At 33.5% G+C, this 23,289-nt stretch overlaps 1 protein-coding gene across 3 annotated transcripts in view; it reads right to left on the bottom strand.

Moving 5' to 3' along the window:
* Positions 1–14,215, bottom strand: part of LOC143224752 (terminal uridylyltransferase 7-like) — a 151,415-nt gene extending 137,200 nt beyond the window's left edge. For all 3 annotated transcript variants that reach the window (XR_013013431.1, XR_013013432.1, XM_076453026.1), the window contains exons 1-2: positions 14,083–14,215; positions 990–1,978 (exon numbers count right to left, since the gene is read on the bottom strand). Coding sequence is in view for 1 of the 3 variants with exons in the window: in XM_076453026.1 (XP_076309141.1) it covers positions 990–1,968 (979 nt within the window). In the remaining 2 variants the exon portion in view is untranslated. The remainder of the gene's footprint in view (positions 1–989; positions 1,979–14,082) is intronic.
* Between the last annotated feature and the right edge of the window lie 9,074 nt (positions 14,216–23,289).

The following is a 23,289-nucleotide window of genomic DNA, read 5'->3' as shown; positions in this document are numbered from 1 at the left end:
TGAACTAAAAGGAAATTCCCAGTACAGAAATGGTCAGAGAGAAGAAAGGAAACAATGGGCAGAAGCTTTACATGAGGTGAACAGGAAAAGTAAAAAAAAATGTTCATTAGGTATAGAAATATTCTTAAGAAATTGGGTGGAAAAAGGGCTGGAAACCATACTCTCCATAATCAGCACTACCCCCCCCCCAAAAAAAAAACAAAAAAAAACGGTCAGTGGAAGAGATAACAGCAAAGGATCCTGGCAAAATAAGGACCTTATCTACAGTGCAAGATGGCCATCACATCTTCCAAAGAAACAGAACATCAGCAGAAATGACAATAAATTATTCTGTGTGAAAAACCTCATCATTCACATTAGCAAAGATAGAGCTCACATGGATCTGTGAAATGAAACTATGTTAAACTGAATCAAAATGAAATTTGATACTCAAGAAAAAAAAATTGCAAATTTCAGCAAACTCAAAACATATTGAATGTGACTGTGCCAAGGAAAAGAATGAAGGTTTTCATGTGCAAATGTCGAGAGAATTTGCCCATGGAAGTGTATTGTACTTCTACTGGTGGTAGGTTTTGCTGCAAGATACATCATCATGTAATAGCAAAAAATCAAGTTAATACACATGAAAGTAGATAGGAGTTTTCACAAAGCTGGTGGCATACAAATTTCTAAGCCAGAATATACAAATGAATTTGTTAATTTATCTATTCAATTCAAAAGACAAAAATATTGCATTAATATAATTACACTTTCAAGATGCTATTTGCAAAAAAACCTCTTTGCATAATAAAAGGCAGCATTATAAAAGAATATGTAGGCAAGTCGTGTACATGTGCAATTAAACGTATTTGCTATTTTAAATTTAAATTCTATCTCAATAATTCATATTAGTTCTTACACTTGAATAAATATATAATAATTTAATTAATTTTGAACAAGTGTGCAACATCTGTTTATATATGCATGTGATTTTATTAATACTTTCTCACCATCTGATGATTTTTTGGAATCTCCTGAATTTACTGTTTGTTCTGAGTCAGGTTTACTTAAACTTTTTGTATCTTCTGTTGATTTAGATGTTTCACACTTGCTTTTACTTTGGTCTTCCTTATGTCCACTCTCACTGTTATTTGTATTATTTTTATGTTTTTTCTTCTGTTGTTTCTTTCTTTTGTTTTTATTTTTCTCATATTTTTCCTTCCTAACATCCATTTTATCAGATTGTATGGCTTCTGGAAGCAATTTGCCATAATCTTCATTATATTGATAAACTATCTGATCAGCAAAAACCCCCTGAAATAAATAATCCTCAGGAACACAACCAGATTTTTGTTTAGTCTTTCTTTCCCATTTTTTCCTGCTTTGTTTCTCATTTCTTGTTTGAAAGTTCAAATCCAGACCATCAGTAAAGGTTTTTTCACTAAACTGTGAATTGTTTTCAGATAAATTTGGCTGAGGGCTATGGACTATCTCAGTTGAACCATCTGAAGAACACATGCTTGATCCTCTAGCTACAGGATTTTTCTGGTCAATTTTATTTACAACCATTAAACTATCACTGGTTTTATTTTGTAATATCAACTGTGATGAAATGTTTTGTATAGTCGACATGGGAAGATCAACAGACTGTTGTACTTGAATGCTATGTGTACTAGCAGTACTTTCTCCTTCGTCTTTAGACATGGGCTTGTTCTGGCTACTTTTATTTTTACCCCTTCTTGATCTGCCTCTCTTTCTACCCTGTATTTCCCTTCTATCTAGATAATTGATTTCCTCTTGATTACACTGAAAGGTTGCACTTGATAACATCATTGAGTTCTTTCCAATTTTGACTTGTTTTTCATTTACACTAGTTGCATTTGTATCTAATTTTATGCTTGATGAATTCTTCTGAGAATCTGTAGTCAAAAGCAGTGTTTTTAAATCATTTTCAATCTTTTGGCAAGCTTGCTGAGCATCAGTTGACATTTTGGAAAACCTGTAGAAAACAAAAACATATTTCTACATTTCTAGAAGCTACAACTCAACAAATCTGTAAGAAAAAAAATCATTTTCAGTATATAAATGAATGTTGGATGTCAAAAATTTACTGGATGTTACTATATAAATATTTCATTAGTTTATTCAAAATTTAAATGGAATTATCATTTGAATGCTATATTGAAATTCATTTAAAATAATGAGAGAAACTTTGTCAGTACACTAGAAAAAATTTTGGGATTTAAATATACACAGGCTTATTTAATTACAGGTTCTAAAATTAACATTTAGAAATACAGTCCATTTCTTAAAAAAATTATTTCTAAAGTAGACATAATGAATCTCACCATTAACCATTAGTGATAAATATTAAGCACGTATATGAAAATTAAATTCTGAGCTTAACCTTTTCACAATGGGCTCAGTGCAATATGGACAAGTGTGTACACATTTAAACACAAGTGTTTATACTACACCCTTGTGCAAATTAATTGAAACAAATGGTCATTTTACAATATTTTCAGCATGGTGGCCACTGTAGGCTCACTGGACCCGCTGATTTCCTTTAATAGTCATATTTTCACACACACGGCATCATTAGCTGTGTTTTGCAGTACGGTCGATCTATTTTTGGGATACATGACGAAATTTTGAGGAATATTACGTCATTCAAAATTGCGTTAGAAGGGCAACGAGACTAGTCAAAAAAACTTCTTACCAACTCAATGAAGAAAAAACGGTATCAATGGGGTCTGAAGTACAAGAACTGGATGCAAGAACAATGGAGGAAGGTGTTATTCAGTGATGAGACTCATTTCTTCGTACAGGGTCAAAGAAGTCTAAATGTTCACAGATCTACAGGTGAGAAACTTCGAGAATCTCACATCAATCAGTTTGTAAAACATTCCCTGAAGAAAATGTTTTGGGGCTTTTTCAGCTACTATGGCATCAGAGGCTTACATATCATAGAAGGTATAATGCAAGGACCACAATTGAAAAAGAGATTTCCAGATGGATCTGGCATTTTTCAGCAAGATCTGGCTCCATGCCACATATCAAAACTTGTGAAGAATTTTATGACTACAATGCAAATAAAGGTGCTGGACTGGTCTGGAAACTCTCTGGACTTAAATCCTATTGAAAATCTTTGGGCAATTTATAAAGAAAGACTTTGGGAAAAAGACTGTACTATGAAAGATAATCTAATTGAGGCCATAATTAAGGTGTGGTACTGTGATCCAAAAATTAGTATAGATTGCAGTCAACTCGTGGGCTCGATGACAACGCGAATTAATGATCTCTGAAAAATAAAGGCAGTCATATCATGTATTAATTCGTAATTTTTGGATTCTCAAATATAAAACACAAAAAATTGAAAAAATCGTAATTTTTTGTTTTGTTTCAATTAATTTGCACAAGGGTGTACAAATTTTGGTGCAGTATGTGTACCTTCACAAAATTGAGTAGGCTTTAAGTGAAAATTACATATTTTTTGTGTACAGTGGAGACAATTGCAAATGGTGTAGGTGAGGCTCATGAGACTCAGTAAGCAAGAGGAGGTTGTTTAATTGAGAAACCAAAAAAGACAAGCATTAACCATCCTTTCCAAGTTCTTACAGAGACAACTTATCAAAGCAATTTGAAGATAGTTTGAAAGAACTCTGGGATCCTTTTCAGTCTTAGTAAAAGGGAGGACAATAGCCTGGTGATAAGCATCAGGAAAAACATTCCCCTGCCAGATTCAATTTAAACAAATCACAAGAATAGTAAGAGAGGCAGGAGAGAGATGGTGCAGCATTTCCTAGTGAATAACATCAGGTCTGCTTGATGTACTTCCAGACTGATGAAGAGCAAGCTCGAAGTTCCCCAGTGTAAAGGGATGATTATAGTCATAGAGATGATCATCCTGAAAAGAAAGAGGCGATCACTCTGCCCAAGTCTTCATGGCTAAGAAGATGAGGGATAAAGAAAAAGTGCTAGATGCATGAGAAATGCTTTCACTGAAGTATAAGCAATGCTCTGAGCATCAGCAACTTCTTGGCCATTGGAGAACGTGACAGAAAAGGGCAGAAGTATAGTGCCCACTGACCTTCCAAATCTTGTCCCATATGACTTCAGAACTGGTGGTAGAAGGAAAACTAGTTGTCTATTTAATCCAAGATTCCTTCAGGTTTTGATGTCTTACCTGCTAAGCATGTGCATGGGCCCACTGTAAAGCAATGCTGTTTAAAAGTGTGGGTTACCTACTAAAGGTGTTCCAGGCCTGTTATTGAGCCTTCCATGCCATGAGACAGGCAGAATCCCACTACAAATGAGGATACTGTGGAAAATGTGTTGAGGGTTTAGGAATATATTGAACAGCTGCCTAAACAATACAGTAAGTCACTGCTGCCACACAGTTGTCTATCAAAGGCTCACAAAGAAAAGCAGGATCAAATTCCAAGATGAAAGAGGGCCAGTTGGCCTAGTCCAGCTTCCATCAAGGCACTTTGGTCACATGGTATTAACTATAGCCAGTTTCTCTCAAAATGATAGGAAAATGATCACTGCTCTATGGGTCACTGTCAACCTTTCAAGAAAAGTAACAGTAAAGTGAAGGGGAGCAGACAGAGAGATCAATAGCAGTAAAAAACTGACTAAGTGCATGAAAATAAGTATAAAATCCAGTAATGAAGAGAGAAAAGTGAGAGCATACATGCTACAGAAAAACTCCTCTCATCAATATCAGCACCACTTCAGAAGGAATTATGCCCATTAAAATCCTCCAGGATTTAAAAGGAGGATGAAAACTGTTCAATGAGAGCATCAAAGTTTGATTGATCATAGATCTCTCCAGAAGATAGAGAGAACAAACACTGATGGCACAACCAAGGAAACATGGATGGTTAATGGCCTCCAAGGGTGAATCGAGTGGGAAAGACAGAAAGGGCACGTGCTGATTGACCAGCAGTGCTACTCCTCCATGCACTCATCCATCACACAATCTGTAATTTCTATACAAAGAAAACTGTCAAAAGGTGACTGCATCAACATGTTTTGGAAACATTTCCTGTAACGAAAGAGACACAGGATGATATGAGTCAAATCCTTAATGTCATCTATATTCAAACAAAAAACTTGACAAATAGAAATGGAAGGATGGTTCAAAATATGTTCAGCAAATAGCAGACATATTTCCAATCAGGAGTGTCTACTTTTCTCAGATGAGTTAAAGACAGGTCACAATTGGGGACTGTAAGAATCCATGGTGGGATGGGCTGACCTGTGGATACAGCAATGTTATCCAAGGACAGACCAAGTTTATCTAACTGCAAAGACCAAAAGGAGCAATGGCAGACTGTCTGGTCTGAAAAAGCATGGTTTATTGAGGAAAGAAAACACAACCCCAGGTGGGATGCTTTGGTAAGAAACAAAGTTTGAAGCATATAGTAAAGACAGTTGCAAACAGCAGAGGTGCAAAGAAGGTTCATGAGACTATGTATAAGCTCTGAACTGGGGAAGTGAAGAAAGCCAAAGTCCTTGATAATGAATAGGGTCTAGTATCTTTAAGGATGATGGTTTGGCAGAGCCATAGAACAGTGATCCATAGTCAAGTTTTGATTGAATAAGAGCACGATATATCTTTAGCATAGAACGTTGATCTGCTCCCCAAGTTTTGGAAGAGAGGACACGGAGGATGTTCAGTACTCTTGTACATTTGACCCATAGCTGCTTGATGTGTGGTATAAAGGGTAGCTTACAGTCAAACATAAGCCCCAAGAACTTTGTCTAGGAGACCACACGCAGCAAAACTTCACCAATACGGAGTTCAGGATCAGGGTGAATATCCCATTGGTGGCAAAAGTGCATGCAAATGGTTTTAGAGAGAGAGAAGTTAAAACAGCCATTTGCTGTGGTCCACTTCAATAAACAATTGAGGGCATTCTGTAGCTGCCACTCAATATACCTCATGTTCAATGACTGACATGAAACGTGAAAATTATGAACATAGAGCCTATTTGCAACAGTGAGAGGGAGTTGTTCAGTGATGGCATTAATTTTTATACTGACACTCAGAACACAGCCATGAGAGATTCCAAATTCCTGTAGAAAAGAACGGGAAAGTGTCAAACCCATAATAACTTAGATTCTCCTGTCCATTAAAAAATTTTAAATAAAAAATGGGCCAATGGCCACATAACCCATATATATGGAGGTATCGCAAAATGCCATACCTCCATGTTGTATCATAAGCCTTCTCAATGTCAAAGAATGTTGATATAAGATGTTGTCATTTGAGAATGGCTTCTCTGATTGACATTTCAAGTCGAATCAGGTGGAACACTGTCATCGGAACCCACACTGGGTGATTGAGAGGAGGTTGTTTGATTCGAGGAACCAAATAAGATGAGCATTAACCATCCTCTCTAAGGTCTTACAGAGACAGCTTATCAAAGCAATCGGACAGTAATTTGAAGGAATCTTGGGATCCTTCCCAGGCTTAAAGAAAGGTAGGACAATAGCCTGGTGTCAGGCATCAGGAAAAACATTCTCCTGCCATATCTGGTTAAAAACAACCAGAAGGATAGCAAGAGAAAGAGATAGATAGTGCAGCAACTAATAGTGTATATCATCAGGTGCAACCGATGTACTGCCAGACCGATGGAAGACCAGTTTGAATTCCACCAGTGTAAAGGGACGATTACAGTCATAGAGATAATCAGCTTGAAAGGAAGAAGGTGATTTGTTTTGATAGATAGAAAGGTGAAAGAAGAAGCAGAAGTGCTAGATACCTGAAAAAAAGCTTTCACCTAGAGTATCGGCAATGCTCTGGGTATCAGTTACTTCCTGGCCACCAGAGAGCAAGATCCAGAGGGGAACAGAGTGATATTGCCCACTGACCTTTCGAATCTTGTCCCAAATGACGTTGGATCTAGTGGTAGAGAATATGCTGGTTGTGAACTTAATCCAAAATTCCTTCTGGCTTTGATGTCTTACCTATCGAGCATGTGCACTGTCCTGCTGGAAAGCAATGTGGTTCGAGAGTGTGGGATATCTACAGAAAGTATCCCAGGCTCGTTTCTGAGCCTTCCATGCCATATGACAGACAGAGTTCCACCATGGATGAAGATGTAGTGGAAAACGTGTCAAGGTTTTAGGAATACATTGAGCAGCTGTTTGTATAATACAGTCAGTTACTACTGCCACACAGTTGACTATTGATGGCTTACAGACAAGTTAGTCGATCACTGTAATTTGCAGAAAGAAATAACATACAGGCATAATATATGGTCATTCACAAATCAAAGAAAAACCACAATGGCCTAAAGTGCATCCTCAGTAAAAGTGGGGTGCACACCAGGCCTGGTAAGTAAGATCATGGGTGAGTGATGACATCTGACTGTCAGCATGCTATTCTCCATTGACAGAAGACAGCAGCAAATGTGGAAAGTGAGGACTCTAAATCAAAATTGAAAACTGTTCAATGTCAAGCATGAGATAAAGAGGTTAAAGATTAGCATTCTAGGTTTTTGAAATGCATCAAAAAGATGTCGGGACTATTATTTATAAAATATGAAGAACATTTATCTTGGAGGTCACAGGTACAAAAGGGGAACTGGGTTGATTTTGCAATATTTGATAAAGTAATGCCTATAAACCTTTCAACATTGTAATAATTCAAGTATGTGCACCAAACATTGAAAATGAGAAAGAGGACATTAATAATTTTTACGACAACCTCGATAAAGTGAAAATGCAATGCAAATCTCAAGAAGTGGTCAAAGTGATGGGGAATCTAAATACAAAAGTTGTTGTGAATGAGTGAATAATACTGTTGAACTGCAAAGACTCAGTGACAAAAATGAAATGGGAGAGAAAAAGATTCACTGTCAAATTGCAAAGTATCAAGTAATTATGAGTGCATGGCTTAAGCACCATCTGAGAAGGTATACATGGAAAAATCCTGGAGGTAATGTTAGAAACCATACTTATTATGTCACTACCAAGAGAAGATTCATAAATACAGTACAGCAATCAAAAACTCATTAAGGATCTTATCTTGGAAGAAACCATGTAGTATGTACAATCAAGATAAGGTTGAAGATGCTTACAAAGCCAAAAGTAATTCATTTATAGAATTACAATGAACAAAAGATATGATTAAAAAAGGTATATAGATACAGTTGAAAACCATCTTCAATAATATGCAGATGAAGGGATATGTCAAAATGGGAAATTTTTAAAAAGCTCAAGTTCAAATAGTCAAAGAGGTTATTCCATTAAAATTAAGAAAAAGGAAGAGAAGGTATTGATGGAAAAAAACTGTGTACAGCTCATGAAGAACAAAAGGGGAGAGAAAATCCACAGTACACATGCATAAATGAAACTGAATTAAAGGGAGGAAGAAAACCCATATTACTTTAGTATAAATGAAAATGGATTAAATAATTTGATCAATGTGTGAAAACAAAAGCATAAAGATGAGACATAACATATGGAAATATCAAAGACATCAGAGGCAATGAAATATGCACTACCAGTGGATGTATAAAAACTAAAAAAGATAATGAACAAGTTTAGAAAATATGCACAGAGTAAAATGAAAATTTATCCTACAACAGACTTGAATAAAAAAACCTATCAAAACCTATATGGACTGATTGAAAATTATTTAAGTCAGAAGTATGAACAGTTATTAACAGAATGAAAACCAATAAAGTTACAAGACCAGGTGAAATTGCAGTAGAAGGTATAAATATTTGGAAGAATTTGCTATAGACAAGTTAACAACTATTAACAAAGTTTATGAAAATAGTGAAATACCTGATGATCTCAGTAAATCAATGTTTACTGTGCTCTTCAAAAGACCTGAAACCATTGAGTATAAATACCACTGAACCATCAGTTTAATAAACCATGTGATAAAGATCCTATTAAAAGTGTTGATAATGAAAGAAGTAGAATAAGACTGAAGACTGCAAACATTCAATGTAGTTTTACTGAAGATCAGGGAGCCAAAAACAGTCTTCTTAATATCAATTCTTTCAGAGAGAACAATATAAACCAAGAAGCTTTTCTTTGTGTTTTGTTAATTATATCAAAGTGTTTGATAGAGTCAAGCAGATGAAGTTAACAAAAATGCTCAAAAAATGGACATTAATGGTAAAGATTTGAGAATTTTGAGAAACCTCTATTAAAACCAAACTGCAGCAGCAAAGTCAGAAAATGGATCAAGTGATTTTATCAAAATTAAGAGACATGAAGCAAAGTTGTGTGTTTAAACTTGTACAGTGAGACTGTACCAGGGCTGATCACTGAGAGAGTTTGAACAACTTGCCTTATATTGATGATAGTTTTAATAGCTGATTAGGTAAAAAACCTGCAAGAAATTTTGAAAAAAAGGTGATGAAAATGAGAAAAATTAATGTATTAATTGCATGGTAATTATAAAGACAATTATTCCCTTGTACACTGTCAAAGAAATTAAGATTCAGACAAGGAAGTTCAATGATTCAACATTCTGGCAAGCTGGATAACATCAGGAAAACCTGAAAATTTCCTTAAACACCAGCCATGAGTATGTTTTTCCCAAGATTCACAAATAGCAACCTTCAGAAAAAATAGGTCATGTGAAATGAAAGGTAATTTGAAAATTATGTTAAAAAATAAAAACAATGCAAATAACAATAAGAAGACTGAAGCACCACTAGAATAATGTAGTGGCTGAAAAATTTACCATGTTATCACACACACACACACACACACATCTTTATCACAGAATTACAGGTAGCACGTTCTGACTGTTTAATGTTACCAACAAGATTGAAGCAACACTAGAATAATGTAGTGGTTGAAAAATTTACCAAGTTATCACACACACACACATATCTTTATCACAGAATTACAGGTAGCACGTTCTGACTGTTTAATGTTACCAACACGTTTGAAGCAACACTAGAATAATGTAGTGGTTGAAAAATTTACCAAGTTATCACACACACACATCTTTATCACAGAATTACAGGTAGCATGTTCTGACTGTTTAATGTTACCAAGTACATAGTTCAATTAATTATCAAATACCACTAATTACCACTAGCTCTAAGGGTTAAAATCATTCTTTTCCTCTCTCTTCCTTATGGTCAAGTAATCAGTCCATTTAAATACACAGTAATATTTTTGGAAAAATAATGTTAAATAACCAAAATTCCTTTCACTTTTCACGTGTAATTTCTAGCCTCTACACAGTCATACATCCATTATACATGTACCTGTGGTCAAAATTTAACAATTCTTGACCTTAATGCAGATGTTAATTTAGCTGAAACACTGACACACAGTTAGTTTTACTAACAGAAATGTTAACCATTTTTTTAGTTTTTCTGAACTTGATTATTGGTTTGTTGGTCCTTATTAAAACATTCTTTCTGGTTAGACAGATTCAAATAATTATAATATCCTGAGTAATATGTGCTTCCTATACTTGCACATATGCATTCGATAGCAAGACAAAGTTTGCTTCTCATAGTTGCATTTATTAGCAGTTTGTAAAGTTTCTAAATGAGTAGTGAAAAAACTGAAATAAAAACGTGGATATTATAAGTAACAGGTTTAAGCTTTAGAAGACTATGACTAGGTATGATTTTGACAGAATTTTTTTCAGTTAAAAGTTACGAGTTTGTATACATTTACAGAATGGTTTATCTGATCTTATAGCACATGCAGTTAAGAATTATTTTAATGATTGATGGACAGGTAGTATGTGTACACATATGTTGGTGTCAATGTTAACATTTGTTTGATGATTTTACCATATGAAGGAGAAGTAATCTCAATATAGATAATAAATTATTTAATAGAGATACATTAAAAGTGAGATTGTGGTGGCTATTCATTAAGTTTATGCAAGGGATGAACTACAGATTTCTAAGGTTGAAAACTAAGAATTGTATTTGAAAGGCTTAATACACTGAATATAGGTTACTATTCAGGATTTCAAAGTTAAACATTTTTAAACTGGCAATTAATTTCAGCCACTTAATCTGGTAATTCATGTCTATGAAGAAATGTATAATGAGGTCAAAGCTATTTCTAATAAGAATAATGATGCAATACATATATGATATTTTATTTTTACCCACACTGTTTGGCACTGTACAAATAAAAATTTTCTGAAATGACTTAGGATGATTTTTTTTTGCATGAAGTGGTCAGCAAGCGACTAGAATAAATGTCATTTAAGATTCATTGTTAGGCACTATGGAAACAATTCCAAGAGTTTAAATAAGTAAATATTTGGGGAAGAGTGATCACTGGAAAATTAAGTTTGCTACAAGTTGACAAAAATAAATGAAATTTTAGTTCCTCATTTTCAGAAAACTATTAATGAATTACGATGATGATCAGATAAAAGTTGATGTGGAACAGATGTGTGAAATTTTAAAAACACAAACTGCTTTAATTTATGATAAAACATGTTTTAAAAACAGCAAAGGGTATCACAAAAATCAAACCTAACTGATTTACCAAAAAATATAAAAGAAAAAATCAAAGATAAATACAATAATTAAAAATGTTTGACAAACAGACAGGAAACCTTACAGAACCATAGGAAATAAATGAAGCTTACTAACAAAACAGATTAAAAAATCAAAAAACTGCCTATTTGAAACAGCTAATAGCATTAGGAATTCAGTATATTAAACTACAAAAAATGTTAAAACTGGGATTGAGCCCTAAAAGGATGCTGAAGGTACGTTTTTTGAAGACAATTTAGAGGCTGAACTAAAAACATTTTATTCTCTTCTATTATAGAGAAAATATTAGCAATATTCCTCACTCTAAACATTATTTGAATTGACATGTATATATTAATTCCACAGTGGCCAATAAAGAGAGAGGTTTTATACATCACTTAGTATGAGCAGGATTATGCAACTTGGTACTCTGAAAGATTAAACATGAAGAACCAGGATTAGACTTGTGCCTGGTGCTAAATTCTCTTAAACATTCAGGTCAAGCACATAAAAATTTAAAGGTTTATGTCTGAATAACAAAACAGTTGTTGCAATTGTCTTGTATCTCAAACATCAACAGTTTCTTTTGACCAGTATAATGGAGAGTGCACATTGAATATAAATTGAGATTTTCTTTCTTTGTACACAAATTTATTATTTTAAGGCTGAATTTTTTTTTCCTTAAGTTGCCAGTAATTGTTAACTTTAGGATAGATCACTTGGCAGACTGTCAAGGTTTCACATGTAATGCAGACATATACATTAAGTTAATGCACATGTATGTATATAAAGTTTTACTACTTGTCTTATAGGCACACTATATCAAGTCTAAGACTAGACTAATATCAGTAGCAACAAACCTACATTGTAACATAGACATCTTAGATATGTCTTAGTAATACTGATAGAGACTTGAAAATGTAGACTTAACCTACACTATACAATCTTTAATCCAATGTCTCCTTTCACTGCTAGATTGTCATTGAAAGATTCAGACATTAAAAATATAAAATGCAAAAAAAAAAAATTTTCAACTGAGAGGTCAAAGATCATATATGCTAGCCTCTTTTACATTTTTGATGCATCAACAGATAGTGAGCATGTGTCAGCATAGGAGAGTTACTTAAGTTTCTCTCTAGTGTAGCCCAAATATCAGGCTATAGGTGGGACAAAAAGACACACTGTCCATATGTTAATGTTAAGGGAGGAAATAAATGTTGTCCAGGTAATTGAAGGCCCACCATCCTTATATCAGTGGTAGGTAATGTTGTTTAAAACCTGATAAAGGATGATTTGCAAAGTCTTTCAACACAGTTCAAAATTTTGTTGAATAGTCAGTTTGGTTTCACTAAGAGAAGATATTGCCTTACTAATCTTATCACAGTCTTAAAGAGGTTAATGCTTATGTAACTGAAGATAAGGGTGGGCAATTGGTATATGTAGATTTTCAGAATGCATTTGGTGAAGAGCCACATATAAGGTTTGTTAAAAAGTTAGCTCTAGGAGTACTGGGATGCATTTACTTGTTGGATAGAATAATGGCTGAATGAAAGAAAATGTTCAACATACGTACATTAGTTAAGATGGGCTAATCTCAAAAAAGGGGTGCTTTGATATGTATTGTTAGAACCTTTGCCCTTTTTTATTTACACCAACAACAAATGAAAGAATGGTCCATGATGATATTAATATCTTGGATGTTAATGAATGCAAGACAATGCATATGGGTTATCAGAATGTATAATTTTGATGGGAATAGCCTTAACAGTGTTATGGAAGAAAAAGATCTTGGTGATCTGTTTGATTAACTTCTTAAGTTACCCAAGCAGTTACAAGTTGTATTGCAAATAAAATTTTAGGTTATCTACAGAAATACTGAATACAAGTCTACTGTGATTATAATTCTACTGTACAATGTACAAATCATCTTTCAGACCACATTTTGATTTTGGGCTACTATCCATAGGAATAACATCAAATTGTTGATAGAGGTTTAGAGAGGAATACCAAGATGATGTCTCTGATACAACAGTATCACTGAAGTCGTCTTAATATCTCTGAAAATGTTTTCTTTTAAACAAAAGACGTTAGCGTGAATCTTATTAAGATTGTTAAGGGAATTGACAGTATCAATGCATCATTGTTTTTTTCCATATTTAATGATGGTAATGGAATTGGTACAATGGTAGGACAAGAGGGCACAAATTTTGGCAGGAGTCGTCTTTTGGTAAAAAAAACTATATTTCTAACAGTAAGAGGCCAGTTGGTGTTCGGAATGCATTACCGTCATATTTCATTTAGCAGATGCAGTAAATTTAGAAGAAAAGTATACAGATATACTTTGATAAATATTAAACTTAATATATGTGACAGACTAGATGGTTAAACAGCATATCTTTGTTGTTTTGTATAAGTTAAACTTTGTATTTTTATAACCTATAATTATATATTAAATTTCACCTACTCATGATTAACATTGGTTCTCGTAATCCTATTCCGATACCTAGTCTAAAATATTTAATTTTTTTTCAAAGTTCAGTTTGTTTTTTTACTATAGCTTCTTCATAATAACAATAATAATATTACTATTTTTATTTATACTTACCTTGTCCTGGAATTACACGTTGCATATGTTAATTACGTGAGAGTTAAATTGAATTTAATATATTCACGACCATAACCCGAAAAGTGCAAAAACCACAACTTTCAAGCACGACGCCACCTTCTGATTTTTTTCGATTCTAAAATTCAGATTAAGCCTTATATTATTTCAAGTCAACTACTTATTAAAATCTCCTATTTAAAAGAAATTTAAACATATATTTGTAATAAACCAAATAGCCAGTTCGTTGACATTACGATGACTTTAAATTACTTTGACGAGAATAAGAAAATGCAACTAAAAATAAAAATGTATTGGCATACATCTACTATAAATAGTCTGAAAAGAAAATGAAGTATGCAATACTATTTTCTACTGTAAAAAATCATGCTTATTCAAATTTTAGTCATATATTAGGAATATCTATTTTTAGCATGTTTTGCACTTACTTTGTCTCCCTGTGGATCAACGATAAATTTACGGACTTACATCGTTAACATTTGAGGTTCGATTCTTCGCAGTGGACATAGCAGATAGCCCAATGCGACTTGCTCAAAAACAAACAACAACATACATTTCTCTCTCTTTGACTATAAATATATACATACGTCAAATAAAATATATAAAGGCGATAAAATAAAACAAAAGTGAATAGTATAACATGCACAGTATACAGGGACACTGAGGTCCAACAAAAAACGTACAAATGTGGTTAATGAATACATCATTTGTTCCTATCTTCTTGCAAGATTATAGTATTTCTTCTGAATTTATCATTTATTCTGTATGTGAAAGTTTTATCTGAAATGTTATCGAAAAAGCTATTGATTCCATCCGAGTTGCCCTTGTTCTTTTACTGTCGAAACATGTAGTATGTTTCGTAAAATAAAACTATTTAATTATAATTATAAGTTCTTCTTTGTGAGTTTACTAATAGTGCACATTATATCAGTGTTCACAATATTGTCCTTCGATGATCATTCAGGTAATATATTAAGGTTATAGCCTCACCTATACTTGAATGAAAATGACCAATGAAGTGAAATACTAGTTCCAGGTGAAATCGGTGTTTTTGCAAGTGTCAGGATTATTAATTTAGTTTTTTTGGTACATGGATTCAATTCGAGCAACTGAATAAAAAAGATCATTTATAAGTGATTGTCCCGTGTAAGAAATATATATGCATTATATATATATGAATATAAAGCCAGGTATATATGCATTATATATATATGAATATAAAAGCAGGTATATATGCATTATATATATATAAATATAAAAGCAGGTATATTGTTCATTTTGTGCTTTACTTTAAGTCCAATATCTTTATTTCATCTATTTTCACGACTAAGTTACTCAGAAATGCAGCGTCACTTCACAAAAGGTATCTTTACTTGATCTCTTGTATAACATGCAAGTTTTTGCATGTATAACATCCATCACATTGCCCTAAGGTATATCAGTTTTATCTAGGTTTATCAAATAACTTGCTGTAACTCATATAATTTTAGAAGTTGAATACAGAAAATAAAAATAACACGGACGACAAATGTAAAATAAGAAAGGAAAAGTTGACAAGTAATTTTTGTTCACAGGTAAATATTTATTCGTCTTTGTTGAATTTCATGTTATTGAGCAACTTTTTATCAATATTTATTGATTGATAATCATATTATAACATCTTTATGACTGAAAAGATGAGCATATTCGGTGACGAGAATCAATTGTGTAATCCTTAGATCACGAGTTGAATGTCCTAAACACTAGGCCAAGCAGGCTTCTTACAGGTAAATAAATACTGATGAATCTATCGATATTAGTTGTCTCCAGGTTTCTATGTACACATCAAAGTACTAAACGTTTTTAAATGAATAATATATTTATTCTTGTATTGTTTATACTTGTACACTGCAGCAAAAAGGTAGTTGAAATTTATTAATGAATCATTCTGTATAAAATAATAATAATACCCCATTTGGCTGAATTCTGTGCAAATCGCATTCCTGATGATCTGTCGTGTGGTCTGAAGCTTGGATATTGCCTAATTCAATCGGTATTCGTAAATGAGCATTTGGTGCAACTGAAATTATTTGTTTAAAGTATATAGCATTTTGCTTCAGTGTGTAATACATTCTTATTCCAAACATTAAGGGCAGCCTACTACTAAAGTTGCTTGCTTAAATATACTGAAAAAGGCCTGAAGTATCCTCAACTTCTCTTCTAAAGAAGCTATTTCCTGAATAGTTTTAGTAACATAAATCACTTGATGAGGTTGAAATCTTTTTTCATATTTGAAAATATTAGAATTTGACAAGAGTGCAGGTCACTTCCATTGGCTAATCTTCTTTTCTTCAGCGAATATGTCAACTGGTTTAACACCATAAGGTGGTTTATTATTCATTAGGGTAAAGGCAAGGATGATTTAATTAATGTATCACAATACAAAAGAGCATAGAACATGGTCTATTTAATGGTATCTATAATAAGGCTGTGTCGATCGAGATTATTCATTGGCTGCTATAATCCATTGTCATCTTCAAAAAAGTTTTGATAGACTATTTCTGTGTTTTTCTTGGGCTTCTTGATGAAATCTGGTGAATTATTCATTGAACCGAGTTTTCACCCCATATCTTTATTACAATTTTACCAATTGTTTTTGGTTTGATTATTTTCTGAATTTCGCGCAAAGTTACACGAGGACTATCTGCGCTAGCCATCTCTAATTTAACAGTGTAAGGCTAGAGGGAAGGCACATCTAGTCATCATTACTTCCATCCAACTTTGGGCTACTGTTTTACAAACTCTTTTACTCTGTTCAATTAATAAATACTCAGCTGACAGCAGATTCATTACTGCTCGCTACTTGAGTAAATTAAAAGGCAGGAAGAATGTTTTTCTGTGCAAAAGTCATTTTGAAAAGTGTGATGCTGAGGATTTGTTAGATATTTTTATACTAATTTTAAAAACATAGTATCGAGGACATTTCAAATGAAAAGTTGACTGGGACGATAACAGATAGTGAAAATGCCAATACCAGTAAGAAAGGTGGATTCAGTGCCAAGTTAAAAGCACATTTAGAGAAAGATGTATTTTGTGTGTGGTGTGTAACACACAAACCCGACTTAGCATTTTCTGACTTAGAAGCTTCAATGATGGAAGTCAAGCATTGGAGAACAAATCTCAAACGTATGATTTTATTTTACAGGGCTTCAGCAGTTTAAACTAATGAGTTGATGAGTTGAAGAAGATTGCCGATGAATGTGGTTTAAAGTTCTACAGGCTTCCAGAACATCTGAATAACATCTGCATATCGATATGGAAGAATTTGTCACCTATGAGAATACACAGGAGCTTTGTATGCGCATTTGAGAGCATTAAAAAGAATGAGAAAGCAAATATCGAGAGATTTCTTGAAATAAAGTGGCGGACAGGAATATTATGCAACATTGATGCTCAATTTACTTCGTTTTATCCAAATATTTCTAAAAGACAGTCTATAATCAATTACAACTTTCTGCAATGTTGAGGTTGCTAAACCAGTTTTTTTTATTTCTCTAACCTTGATGGAGTCTACTTTATTCCAGGATTCTAAAGAAAAAAATCGGAAAACGATCACTGAAAAACAACAAATAATAGTGTAAGAAGACAAGCGCACAATTCTCTTGTTATAACAAAAGTGTGTTTAACAAGCGTTATGTCTGAAATAGTTCTCAGTGCAAAACAATTTTAAATTCAGAGCCTAGCAGAGGATCAAGACTACATAGTAAAATAGATAAAGATATTTTTTGAAGCATTAAGTGTAGCAAATGATTAACTCTACAAGAGATGTGGCAGAAGGATTTAGGGGAGAATTATGTCACACAATTCTGTGATGAAGTCATCGGATACTTCGCTTCTATAACCTTTCTTACCATGTGATGTTACAAATGATTTTCACGATATGGAAAAGTGTACCATTTGACTCCTTACAATATTGGGCCTGAACATGTTGTTTCGCATCATAGTATTTTGAAGATTTTAAAATAAACTTGCTACTTGAGAGAAGTTATCAATAGTTGCATGTACATTTCCATTAACAGTACAGGAACTTTTCATTTTGATCCACGACCAGCTACTTGTTTGTTTTTCTGTTTTGGAATTTCGCACAAAGCAACTCGAGGGCTATCTGTGCTAGCCATTCCTAATTTAGCAGTGTAAGACCACAGGGAAGGCAGCTAGTCATCACCACCCACCGCCAACTCTTGGGCTACTCTTTTACCAACGAATAGTGGGATTGACCGTCACATTATAACGCCCCCACGGCTGAAAGGGCGAGCATGTTTGGCGCGACCGGGATGCGAATCCGCGACCCTCAGATTACGAGTCGCACGCCTTAACACTCTTGGCCATGCCGGGCCACGACCAGCTACAGCAAAAAGTCTTGCAAAAGAAAGAACGCCATTACAGTTTTCTACCAAATAGCTATACCTAACTCGTAATTTTACAAAAACCTTGCTAAAAGACAATTTTTGAAAGAAATTTGTGAAAATATGTATTATTTCTTATCTATGTTTAAATGTGTAGTGTTTTCTTCAAGACTGAATTTTATTTGCATTTTGGTAGTTTAAAGCATAATTAATGTAAAAATCTATTTTGCACAAGAAAAGTTTAAACCTTTGCTCCTACTTTGAAATAATTGTACAGTCTACACTTTTTATTCAAAAACATATAAGTAAATATTTTTTAAATAAATCACAACTTTTCCCTATTGTATAATGAGTTCCATACTTATAAAAGTAGGTGGCTACCCTTTTTTGCCCTGTGACTTTGCTCAAAAATGCTCTGTTTGCTTCTGATTTTGTGAGTCAGAATTCGTTGTGATGTTACTCTACCAATTTACATTGGTTTTCCCAGTATCTGATGACTGTGAGAGAGATATTTTCATCAGATTTTAATTAATTACATCTTTCTTCCACTTACGTTTTCGTTGCAGGTTACTTCCTTTTTAATATAATTCACAATACATTATTTTTGGGTCAGGCATGGCCAGGTGGTTAAGGAGTTCGACTCCTACTCTGAGAGTCATGGGTTCGAATCCCCGTCACACCAAACATGCTCGCCCTTTCAGCCGTGTGGGCGTTATAATGTACGGTTAATCCCACTATTCATTGATAAAAGAGTAGCCCAAGATTTGGCAGTAGGTAGTGGTGACTAGCTGCCTTCCCTCTAGTCTTACACTGCTAAATTAGGGACGGCTAGTGCAAATAGCCCTCGTGTAGCTTTGTGCGAAATTAAAAAAAACAAACAAACATTATTTTTGTATTAATTTGATCAATTATTTTACTATTTATTTGTTTTGTATATTATAATTATTTTATTTTTAACTTCAGCACTGAACTGCCTCACCCAGCGGCCAGACATAACACTTATAACTTTTAAAACCGAGTTTGCATACTTGTGATGGGCAGAGCATAGACAACCCGTTGTGAAGCTTTGACCTCAACAACAAACAAACAAACAACAGTGAATTTTTGTTTTCTTAAACCTACTTTGAGCAAACCATTACCTCTACTATTTCAAGCACGAGGTCTTCGAATATCCCATTACTAATGATATCAGGTAATTTTCTACTAGATATAATCTTGAATTACAACGTCTTACTTCAATCAACCTAATTTTGTGTCCTCGATCATTACCTGATTATGGAAAGTGTGATTGTAGAATTTTTAGTTCAGTTAGTATTCAGTTGTTTTTGTTTATGTGTGTTTTCCATTCGCATTTGTCAAGGAGAAAATTACAGCAGAGAAGAGTAAATTAATCAGAGAATATTCGATTTACTAGAAAAAGCTTTTTCCGAATGCTGAGTTCTCTCAAGTGTTTCAGCAGGTGTTCAGAAGAGTGTGAAAGCTGAACTGATCTGAATGTGATATAAGAATATATTATAATGACTTGGATATGTTTTTAATTAACTGCTATATAGCACTTTGGTAACCAATCCAGAGCCTTATGAACTACTGTTTACCATCTCACAATATGACTGAACCATGGCATGGTCCATTAGGAACTACTTATAACCATGCCTCTCCTTGCGTAAATCAACCAAGTTTGAGAACAGTGAAGGAAACTTTAAAGAGTGTTATTGACTGTGGTTATGCTGAAAACTCCTGAACTGGTTTGTACAACATAATAGATAGTTTGGTATTTAATGCTCACAAATTCTCTCATTCTAAGAAAACAACCGTTGATGCTATGCACTGGCTAAAATATCGTGTTCAAATTATTGCTAGGATAATATATTATTTCTGTAGAATAAGCATATGTTAAACATACAGTTAACTTCAAGCTGACGGAGAGTTGTTGAAAGACATATTTGTTAATATTGGTATTGCAATCATGTAGAATGATATATAAAACGATAGATACACTTAGTTTTTGTTTGAATTCACTGGAAGAATTCCACTGGTTTTGTTCAATAGATCGTATTTCCAGTTATTGGCAAGTCAATGAAAAAAGAAGAAAGAAGCGACAGAATTACTTTCAACACGCTTTTTCATTTTGTCATTTAGTCATCATAATGTACTATCTTCTTTTGGTGGAAGTTAAAGCTCAAATTACGCAATTTGCAGTGAAAATGGTTTCTTATTTATTTCAATAACATTTAATTGATTGATAATGCATTTTAGACTGCAGATTAAAACGTAACTAAGTCATTATTTATGGTAGAAGGAACGGAAATTGGCATATTCTGATATACTATAACAAAGATATATTTTCTTTTGCAAATAATGTCCAGTTTCAAAGTAGCTGAGTGTATTATACTAAAACGGGTTTTAGATATGCAAACCAGAAGGTAACGTGACAACGATAGCTAATAGATAGTCGCGGCAGAATGAAATGTATTAGAACTATACTTTGAAATCGTTTGACATTCCACATATAATGTGATACCACTGGAAATTAATTCCTTTTCTGTAGATTATATAACAGCCCTTTACGATGCAAAATACTCATATATTCAGATTTTAAAGATGTATTAAGACTGGTAATGTGGAGTTTATAAAAGGGAGATATCCTTTGTAAAAGCAAAAATGGGTTAGCTGGGGCAACAGGACCATCAAGAAACAGATTTGTACTTTAGTACTCTAGTTGTGGTGAGCAAAGTGTAGTATCTTGTAACAAGTGAAACTTCATACACACAATGGTAATTGGTAAAAGACATGTATGTGACTCTGGCAACAGTACACAACATATACAAGACAGCTCGTAATCTAAGAGGTGACCCAAGTCGCACATATACACAAGTTGTTTCGAAGACATACCTTTTCAATCATTGTACACCTCAAGCAGTTGTGAAATAAAATTGGGGCTTTCTTCCTATTTCACATAAAGGCATAACAATAAAGTTAGTAAGCTCATTATCCGCGGATTATTATGTGATCCAACTGTTGAAATAGTTAATAGGAAACTGTATAATCCTGTATGAAGTGGATTTTTAAACAAACAGGGGGAGATGTACTTGTGACGCGAGAGCTATAGTAATATGAATTATAACGGTGGCGAGGCTTCAAAATTCTTTTAATATAATTTACTTGAAACTTGTGGTTTTAAAAATAATAACTTTATCTTAATCTTTTCAGTTTTCAACAAAGAAATGATTTTTTTAAAGTTTTAACTGTACTATGACTGGTAAAAATTAATGAAGGCTTATTTATGAAAGTGAGTGTATATTTCTTATCACAAAGCCACGCAAGGTTATATGCTGTGTCCACCCAGCGCAGTCGAACCCCCTCATTTTAGGGTTGTAAATCTGTAGACTTACCGCTGTCCCAGCTGGGCAGTTCGTGTAGGTTTCTAATAATACAGTAATCATGTCATTTCTCAAATTCGAAATCATAATTTTGTAGATAAAAGGGAAATTTAAAAGTTGGTGTTTTTTCTTCATAGGAAATCAATGCTTAAACCTTTCTGTTACATTTTTAGATTTTTTTATGTGTCTTAACTCTATCGATATTTATTAAACTACTAGATTTTGTCTTAATCTAGATCATCTTCTTTGTAGAAGAAACAGAATATTAAAAGAAGATAATAGTTTGTTGTTTGTAAAAAAGTTGTTAAGGGGATAACCATATTAACTTTTGGAAAAATAAGTGAAATTTTATTCAAAATGGCACAGAGATACTTTTCCTGTAAGAAACGGATTTCAGTCTGTAGTTGTCATAAATTTTTATCATGAACAACAGAACTAATCCCTATAGTTCTTACTGAAGGAAAGCAAAAAATAGTAAATCTTTTTTTTTTTTTTGTAAAAATAAAGATCTTTACTCTTTATGTTTTTGTTACGTAATGATGTTTCTGGAAGAATAACTGCTAATTTGAAGATGTTAATATTTCAAAACGAAAATATAAAAGCTCATCTCAGGCAACAAATTTAATATCTTGAACAGAAGAGATCTGTAGTTATGAGAAATAATAGCTTTTACCGGTCTTGATGGATCGATTAAAATGTATCATCTTATGGACCTTTTTAGCATTCTTGCTGTAGTTTTGGAAAATTCATACGTCTGTATAACTTTCCATTTCAAAAGAAAGAAAAGCGGAGATTTTTTTACTGTACAGATCAATTTATCATTCACTCTTTTCTTTCCCTTTATGCAGTTTTGGGTTGTAAAACGTAGACATAGTTATGTAAGATGGAATTCTACTACCATGTATCAAGTAAAAACAAGTTTACATTATCCTTATGTTAATATCAATAACGGATTTTGAAGAGTACACAAAGAGACCACAAAACACAGTGGTCTATTTAAATATTACTCTGTAACAGCTAAATGTGAGAGTTTATATTATTACACTATGTAACATAATTGTTACTTTTTCTTGTTCCTGGACAGAAAATGTTATTTCCCAATTGCTTATGCCTAAAGTAAATGGAAAAGTCCTATTTTTCTCTTTATATTTTGCTTTTGTGACCTAGGTAATGAAATTTTCAAATTTACCCATTTTCCAGAACATTCCAGGTAGATTCAGTGCTGAGTATCTGATAGAGAATTTTCTGGAACTTACAAAAATTTTCAAGAACGTTCTAGAATGTTGTAGAAGCCTCAAAGCTGTGCTGCTCCATAAAGAGAATATGTATCCGTCTCTTCTCCTGGCTCATTCGGTGCACCTCAAAGAGGAACACAACAGCGTTAAGACCTTGCTAGAAGCCTTGAAGTATGATGAGTATGACTG

The sequence above is a fragment of the Tachypleus tridentatus genome, chromosome 1 (genome assembly GCF_004210375.1).
Source record: "Tachypleus tridentatus isolate NWPU-2018 chromosome 1, ASM421037v1, whole genome shotgun sequence".
Taxonomy (NCBI): domain Eukaryota; kingdom Metazoa; phylum Arthropoda; class Merostomata; order Xiphosura; family Limulidae; genus Tachypleus; species Tachypleus tridentatus.
Note: the sequence above shows the minus strand (reverse complement) of the source record. Positions and strands in the feature narration are given on the sequence as shown.